This window comes from Blennius ocellaris (genome assembly GCF_963422515.1).
Source record: "Blennius ocellaris genome assembly, chromosome: 3".
Classification (NCBI taxonomy): domain Eukaryota; kingdom Metazoa; phylum Chordata; class Actinopteri; order Blenniiformes; family Blenniidae; genus Blennius; species Blennius ocellaris.
In genome coordinates this window covers 27,140,756-27,149,830 of record NC_137652.1, presented here as the reverse complement: position 1 = coordinate 27,149,830, position 9,075 = coordinate 27,140,756, and the positions used below count along the sequence as shown (strand labels likewise).

Below are 9,075 nucleotides of genomic sequence, written 5' to 3'. Positions count from 1 at the left end.
TGCAGGACTAGTTTTACACCGAAAATCCAACCGAAGTAAAATAAAAAGATTCAAATCAAACAGGCGGCAGGATAGTGATCCTTCCGCCTCTCCTCTTAAAGAGACAGGCACACAGAATAACCAGGACACAGTTCCTACAATCCACACAGTGTTGTAACTTTGATTCTTTTTAATGGTGTGTAAACACACATCTTGTACAATCTGATGTCCACTCATGAATATTTCCACTTGTTTTGATGCAGGAATCCAAAATGCCGATCACTCAGATTGACGTTTCCCTGAACAAAACTGAGGAGACTCAACTCATTGCAGACGGGTTCACAAAGGTTGAAGGCCCTCTGAACCAACTACCATCAGGAGACAAGGTGTACCTCTGGTACAAAGAAGAAACTGGTGTTGAGGCCATCACCAGGATTCAGTTTTCATACACCACCGAGATGCAACGTGCCGGCAGGTCCACAAGAACCTCAGCGCTGGAGGATCCCCGACCTACGTGTGGTTCCTCAAGGGTTCCACTGGTGCTGACGTGGCCATCAAAAGCCTTCACGTCCCCAACGGTGTGCAAGACGAAGCCAAGCAGATCCAACAGGGCCGGGAGAGGCTGACCTGTGATCTGAACCAGGCCGTCGGAGGACACTGGGCCTACCTGTGGGTGGAGAGAGAGACCCCGGTGTACATCATGGGGATCAAGGCCACCTCCTCCTGGTCAGAATATCGTCAACTCCTTTGGGCAGGTTACAACAGAATGGATGACTACACCAACAAGTTTGTGGCGGAGGACCGGGTCTACATCTGGTACCTCACTGACAGTCAGAGTGCCATCGGGGACCTGAAGTTCTCCGCCAACCCCCGACAAGGGTTACATCAAGGTCGACGTGGATCTTAGCATGGGGACCGGAAGAGAGCAGCTGTTCCTGTGAACAACTCCATCAAAGTCATCGGGATGCTCACCGACAAAGCTGCCAGTGCCTACGAGAAGGCCGGCGCCGTCGTCAAAAAGATGTACAAGGCCAAGAGCTCCTCGGGGAGCTACACCTTCCACATGTGTTTGTACCGCTGAGCGCTGCGGTGGTGACCGAGCTGAGCCTGCTCTCCGAGAATCATGCAACCAGTTCTAAATATCACTTTAACCACTTCATTCAATCAGGGTTCTCTTCTTGAGTGCAAAAATGTTTGACCTACAATTTAAATCTCGCCACGAATCAAAATGTTGCTCACATGATGAAATGACTCTTCATCACTTTCTGCTTCAATAAAATTCTCTTTTGCATTTTAAATATGACTTAGTCTCATTATTTATTCATTTTGGCGAAACATTGAAAGACATCATAGTGGTGGGACTCTATACGATACACAATGAAATACTAGAACACACTGTGAAATACTGCAACACACACTAAAATACCACAACGCACTGTGAAATACTGCAACACACAGTAAAATACCACAACGCACTGTGAAATACCACGACACACACTAAAATACCACAACGCACTGTGAAATACCACGACACACACTAAAATACCACAACGCACTGTAAAATACCACGACACACACTAAAATACCACAACGCACTGTGAAATACTGCAACACACAGTAAAATACCACAACGCACTGTGAAATACCACGACACACACTAAAATACCACAACGCACTGTGAAATACCACGACACACACTAAAATACCACAACGCACTGTAAAAATGGTTGAGTTTCCTCTGACAGGCGGCAAAGATCCTGACGTGTGAGAATGTTATGGACTTTCTGTTGTTTGCAGGGTGTAGTGACGTAGTTCAAGGGTACAAAAAATAAAAAAATCCTTTCAGGAGCCATAATCTGCCACAAACAGTACAAAACCAGGCGGAACTAATCTCTAGTCAATACTACTGGCCGGCGTCGCCATGGCAAGCAGGCGCTGATTGAAAAGGCGGCAGCCAGTGCCGTCACAATGAGAGAAAGCTCTGCTAAAACGAGTCTTTACCCTACCTTTCTCTCGTCATATTGTAACATGTGAGGGATATGGGTGGATTTATGTATTAACTATACACATAATTGTGAATCTATACATGTCTGGAATAAAATCATCATCGTCATCATCATCGTGGAACCCTGCACACACAGCCTGCAGGCCACAGCCGACCCAACAGAAGGTACCTTGACCTTGCAAAACAATAATTAAAAAAAACAACCAACAACTATAAAACAAAATATGAACGTTATTGACTGTGATAGAATTGGGATGCCAGTCTCAAATGAAAATAAACAAGGAGATGCAGAGAATAAAACATTTTTATTTCTTATTAAACTTTTCTTTCAACCACCGATTAGGAAATGACAGGAAACTACAAAGACAAATAAGATTTTAGTATACACAGCAAAAACCATAATTTTTCAGATCAAGAGTTAAAAAACAATATCAAAGTTGGGTACAAAGTTGGGTTTGGTTTTGCTGTTTTGTGGAGCTCATGCCATTTAATTGGCCCCTAGGGATAAAAAAAGACAAAAAAAAAAGTGTTTTATTATTTCAACCATTAGACTCTGTGAGGAAACATTAGTTTTGAAGTGTCAGACTTACAAGTGATTGGCCCAATAGAGACGGGAGTCGCCGAAGCAGAGCTGGAAACAGAGCGACTTGTTCTCCTTCTGCTACAATACTACAAGGTACAGATGGAGGACGGGAGGAGGAGAAAGAGACAACGATTAGTTAAGATGAGAATAAGGGACATCCAAAAAAAAAAAAAAGCTTACTTGTCTGTCTATCTAGCAATACTAATATTTTTTTGTGCTGATGAAGTGAAAGTTGTGACTCACGGTGGAGCAGTTGTACTTCCCCCTGTCACAGAGGGTGAGGTTGCAGTGAAGAAACACGGTTCTGTGTTGCCCGTTTGGTAGGAAAAACAGAGCAGAGAAACGAGCCCGTGTTGATCTGCCGTTCTCGATCACCTGCACCTGCCGGGGGTCAACGGAACACCTTGCGGGGAAAGACGGAGGAGATCACTGGTGATGTTACTGGTTTACCACAAGGCATCTGCTGAGGCTGAGGAGGTGCACGTACTTGTTCTGGATCAAAGGGTATTTCACAGGAGTATGAGGGCTTCGAGAGTGACTCGCGAAGCAGTCCTCCAGGACAACCACAAAGCGTGGACCTCTGCCCTGCACAGAGACCCCCACATACAGTGGGCTGCCAACTGGGATGTTGACGGGGCCCGGTGGGTACGTTTCACTGAACGAAGGGTTACGGTACAGAGACATGGCAGGTGTGAATTGGCTGCCCAAGCCTGAAATACCACCTTCCTCCCTGTCAAAGAAAAAAAAAAAAAAAAACTGTTTTAAAAAACGTGAAAACAAGTCATCACATCCTGAAAGTCATCAAATTCTGGAGGTTTTCTAGTTTGAAGGCGAATGTTATTCAAACCACAAACCCAATGCAAAGTAAACTTGGGGTTCTACTTAATAATAATAACAATGCCAATAACAATAGTAATGATAATTCTGAAGTATTGTTTTTATTATACTAAAGAAAAGTAAATCAAATCAATGATTTTCACAGTTATTAATGTTAGCCCCACAAATAGCAAATGACGTCACTGAATGGTTACTTACACAAGGAAAGGGCTGATATACGCATCAAGGGTGCTGTCTGCCTCCAGAGGATACGTGCAGGAGATGGGAACTCTGCTTGGAGCGCTGAAGGATGAGTTTTGTGCTGAATAGATGAATATGTTGTTGACATATGTGACATGTGTGCGGTTGGTCTGAAAGACAGATGGTTAAGTTGTCAGTGGTTGGAAGAACGGGGGAAAGATAGAGCAGCTCTGGCACATGTGGAAGTAATTAGCCAATGATAAATAAGTCAAATGAACTTGAGCATACAGTCTTAAATCTGATAATCCATACTGGATCATTACAACCTGGGAATATAAAAATGACTATGGATTAAGCATCCAGGCATCTGTAAACAGCACTGATGATGACATCGCTCATGATAAGATTTCTAACGAAGAAGATGTAGCAGGACATACAAGTACTTTTGTCAAAGAAAGAATTAATACCCTCATTAGGTTTCCACAGGCTCCTGGTTGAGTGTCGACTTCATACCAAATCCAGCCATTGCTCTGTCTGACCATGGTGCAGTTGCGATCAGCAAAGTGGCCAGACATTGGGTCGAACCCGTTATCGACCAGGCTACTTGCCTGCACTCGTACCTGCATTTTGCTCTGCTGACAATAAAGCGCAAAAGCATGCTGTGGTGGGTGCAGCGCTGGAGGGAAAGAAAACAAGGAAAGAAAGAAAAGAAAATGAGATCAAATCATTTATGACGGGGATTTTTGGAAATTAAAAATACCATTAGTGGTAGAACATGTTAAAGCATGGACATGCCCTCACCTTCACATACAACACTGGCGTCTTCAAAATGAGCACAGTTGTGGACCCCAAACCCTGGATGCCTGCAGTCTGATATGGAGGGTTCGTTTCCATTACAAAAGACGTCGTCCAACCAGATGGGCCCTCTGCCGGGTCCAAAGGCTGCATTAGATAAAGCCGATCGGGCCCTTCCACAGTCCAGCTGCCTGCACACCACGTTGGCATTGTCCAGGTCCCAGTGATCATCACACACTGTCCCCCACTGGCCAGCATGGAAGATCTCCACTCTGCCTGAGCAGCGGCTCCCAGAGTTGGCCAGCCTCACTGGTGAACTGGCTATAAGGGAAAGAAAGGAAATTATAGGTGAGTAGGTGGGCAAAAACACAAACTGCAGTATGTCGAGCAGCGCAAATTTGTACTCACCTTCACAGACGACTCCGGCATCCTCATGGTGGCCACAGTTGTGAGAACCAATCCCTTGGTGGCGGCATTGGGACAGCCTCGTTTCACTGCCTCTGCACATGACGTCGTCCATCCAGATGGGTCCTCTGCCTTGTCCAAAGCGTGCATTTGTTGGTGCCGAGAGAACTCTGCCACAGCCCAGCTGCCTGCACACCACCTCAGCATCGAGCACGTCCCAGTGATCATCACACACCGTCCCCCACTGTCCAAAGTGGAAGATCTCCACTCTGCCTGAGCAGGAGCTGTTTCCTCCATTGACCAGGCGGACTTCTCCCTCCACCGCCGTGTCGTTACCAGGTGGTGTGGTGATGTTGTGAGGCGGTGTTGGTAATGGAGGTCTGGCTGTGATGTTCACAGATGGACTGGTTGGCCAGGCTGTGCTGTTGCTGTCTGACAGACCTGAAAGAAAATATTCTGAGAACTTAGAAGACAACAACAGCCTGTGCAGAAGTAAAGATTTCTCTGCACCACCGAGTTCATTTTATCATTTAATGTGAGCAAATCAAAATGATTTCATGAATGATTAGTGTCATGATCCTGCTCTCACTCGCCCCTCCCTTCCTGAGAGTTTTCACTCCTCCCCCCTGTGCTCTCCTGCTTCCTCCTCCTGGTCACAGCTGTTTGTTATTGTCATTAGTGTGTGAATTTAGTTCACCTCTCTTGTAGGTCTGGTTGCCAGTTCGTCTGCGTTCTCACACCATTCGTACCCGCCATTTTTTCCTCGTGTTGCCTTTTGTTTTTTGACCTTCTGCCTGCCCGACTTTGCCTCCTGGATTTCCTCGTCTATCGCCTGTACTGGTTTTGTCCTTGGACTGCCTGACTTTGGTTCTGCTGTGGTTTTTATAATAAACACTTTTGAACTGAGCTTCTTGTCTGCCGTGCAATTGAGTTCACGAACCCTGACAATTACCTTCACATATAACGCTGGAATCTTCAAAATGAGCACAGTTGTGGACCCCAAACCCTAGATGCCTGCAGTCTGATATGGAGGGTTCATTTCCATCACAAAAGACGTCGTCCAACCAGATGGGCCCTCTGCCGGGTCCAAAGGCTGCATTAGATAAAGCCGATCGGGCCCTTCCACAGTCCAGCTGCCTGCACACCACGTTGGCATTGTCCAGGTCCCAGTGATCATCACACACTGTCCCCCACTGTCCAGCATGGAAGATCTCCACTCTGCCTGAGCAGCGGCTCCCAGAGTTGGCCAGCCTCACTGGTGAACTGGCTATAAGGGAAAGAAAGGAAATTATAGGTAAGTGGGCAAAAAAACTAACTGCAGTATGTCGAGCAGCGCAAATTTGTACTCACCTTCACAGACGACTCCGGCATCCTCATGGTGGCCACAGTTGTGAGAACCAATCCCTTGGTGGCGGCATTGGGACAGCCTCGTTTCACTGCCTCTGCACATGACGTCGTCCATCCAGATGGGTCCTCTGCCTTGTCCAAAGCGTGCATTTGTTGGTGCCGAGAGAACTCTGCCACAGCCCAGCTGCCTGCACACCACCTCAGCATCGAGCACGTCCCAGTGATCATCACACACCGTCCCCCACTGTCCAAAGTGGAAGATCTCCACTCTGCCTGAGCAGGAGCTGTTTCCTCCATTGACCAGGCGGACTTCTCCCTCCACCGCCGTGTCGTTACCAGGTGGTGTAGTGATGTTGTGAGACGGTGTTGTTCTGTTAGGTGGTTCTGTGGTTGTGTTGAAATACTCGGGGCCCAACGGCTCTGTCAAAAAAAAGTGAATATATTTTAATGCACAAATTTAACTTGTGTGAATGCGTGTGAAGATATTTCTTTACAATCATTACCTGAACAGTATGCAAGTGAACATGTCGTTGGCGCCACCAGTTTGTAGACATAGTACCATCCATAGCAGCGTTTAACATGGATTTGGTGATTTGCGAAGTGGCAGCAACCGTCGGTCCAGTGATTGCACACAGTGCGATTTACAATTACTCCCGATTCTGTGGGATGAGGTTCAACTAACCACAACGGAGCATGTGTCCCGCACCTATGCATCTCTGGACACCTCTCCGGGATACGAGCATTGACTTGCTCCAGGAACATACGATACCAGCCTTGCCAGCGGCGATCTCGATCACAACGGACTCCATTCCCACTTAAATTTGTTGAACGCCATTCGTCGTTCAGTACAGTGTAGACGTGACAGGGGTCAACACACTGAGAAGTGCCATTAATCAAGATGCAGTCCATGCCTCTCGGACAAACTCTCCCGCTGCAGACAGCCTGGAAAGACTTTGATGAAACATCTGATTTGAATGCTGACACGGACTCCAGGCATTCAAAGGAGCCTGGTGTGTTTTTGCAAATCTGATTTGAGTTGCAGGGAGGATCTGGGAGGGAGCACTCGTCAACGTCCACGCACCCCTTTTCTGGCGACCAGCGGTATCCCGGGTTGCAGCAGGATGAGTCACTGCACAGTTTGACGTCATAGCAGGTCAGACCATCACCCACAAAGCCATCTTTGCACGAACAAGTGTAAGGTCCGAGGTCCAAGAATGTGTCTCCACGTTCTTTTCGATCCACGCAGAAGGCCTCATCGTGACATGAGTCACAGCTTGTGGTTAGGATTCCTGTTGAACGGCAAATGGACAGTTTCACATTTGCTGTAATTAAAATCATAAACTCAAAATGAGCGCTACATATTAGTACATATTGTGTTGTGTATTTATATGTATGCCAGGTCACATTTCCTAAAAAAAAAAAAAAAAAGATTAAATGAGTTCATGCCACATTTTAATGGTTTTTTGATATCTCACATTTTCAACTGTAAACAGTATATTGTAGACCTGAAATATTCACAACATGTGGTATGCAGATTTACCGGTAGAACATGAATCATCCAGATGCCCGAGGCACACATGACCAGGTTTAATAAGTATTTCAGAGTCCAAAGAAACAAGGAGAAACAGCTTTTAGTTCCTACACTATTCACCTGAGGAACAAATTACCTGAATACACTCACTTATTTTTAACCAGGCCTTAAAAACCCTATTATCTGCTCGGAGCTTTCCAACAAACAATAGATTTTACTTATTCTATTATATTTAAAATTATCAATTGTTCCCCCCCTATCACTTAATTTTTATATACTTCCTTCATTTCCTTGTAAAGTACCGTGAATTGCTATGTATCTGAATGGTGCTATACACTGTAGGGAAATTTGCTTCCATTTTCCTCCCACAGTCCAAAAAAACCCCCCCAAAAACCTACATTTGAGATTAATTGACATTTTGTGAATTTGAGTCAGTGTGAACTGGTCCTGTGATGAACTACTGGCCTGCACATGTTGCGCTCTGAATTTGATAGAATAGTGTAGAAGATGGTGAAGGATGAGTATAAAGTCATATTTACATCTCTACGGCGACATGTGAAAGAAAGGACGGCGTATTAATCATATGAAACATATATCCAGTAGCGTATAAAAAAGGAGTAAAAGTCTAAAAAAAAAATCTAATTTCAATAACTATTCACCTTATCTTAGTTGACAGAAAAGCAAGTGGTTTTACCTGAGGTGCTTCCTGTGAAAATATGCAGAAGTACGAGCAAGAGCAGGGCCCCTGGTTCCCCCATCGCTCAGCAGCAACGCAGTGACCGGGTGCGAAACAGGTGCAGTGTGACTGCGGAGCAGAGCCGTGGGACTTTATAGGCCTGTTTTATCTGTCTAACCTGTCAAACCCTAACCCTATGTCAAAGGACCATTAGAATTGATGATTAGTGCAAAACATAAATGAGCCAACAAAGGAGCAATTCCAATGACGTGGGTTGAGTTACTTATTAAACAGAACGAGACAAGTGGGGTCAATTTAAATTGAACTGGCACGCGAACAAAAAAGTGTGGGGCAATATAGTTCCTGGTTCTTCAATTAATCTAAGGTCACTTATTGAAACTTCAAGGACGTCTCACATGTTTGCGCAGCCAACATACACACCTTTGCGGCTGCGGGGTTTTTCTCTGCCACTCTGGAAAAAAAAAATAGATTTTAATAAATCATCTTGTGTGCTGTTATAACTTCAAGTCCTAGTCCCTCACATTAGGACTGGAGATTTCTGTACATTCAGTGTTTGCATTGCTTGATAAATGTTTTACATAAAGAAGAGTTATCTTTAAGTTTGAGCTATCGTGCCTGAATTAAACAGTACCATTTCTCCAAGTTGGATAAAGCAACGTTTGCGTTGGGAGGGTGAACGTCGTCGCATGTTCTCATTGGACCTATTAGTCTTTATT

General features: G+C 45.2%; 1 protein-coding gene across 1 annotated transcript; it reads right to left on the bottom strand.

Annotated features, from left to right (window-relative positions):
• Positions 1 to 2,270: 2,270 nt before the first annotated feature.
• Positions 2,271 to 8,420, bottom strand: LOC308145043 (uncharacterized protein; the record flags this gene model as incomplete). The annotated part of the gene is made up of 12 exons (XM_080516370.1): positions 2,271 to 2,482; positions 2,575 to 2,653; positions 2,811 to 2,970; positions 3,055 to 3,297; positions 3,603 to 3,754; positions 4,124 to 4,260; positions 4,482 to 4,700; positions 4,788 to 5,225; positions 5,911 to 6,051; positions 6,135 to 6,551; positions 6,635 to 7,420; positions 8,357 to 8,420. 12 exons carry the CDS (start codon positions 8,418 to 8,420, stop codon positions 2,472 to 2,474), a joined length of 2,847 nt encoding a protein of 948 aa, XP_080372496.1. The 3' UTR covers positions 2,271 to 2,471.
• Positions 8,421 to 9,075: the final 655 nt, after the last annotated feature.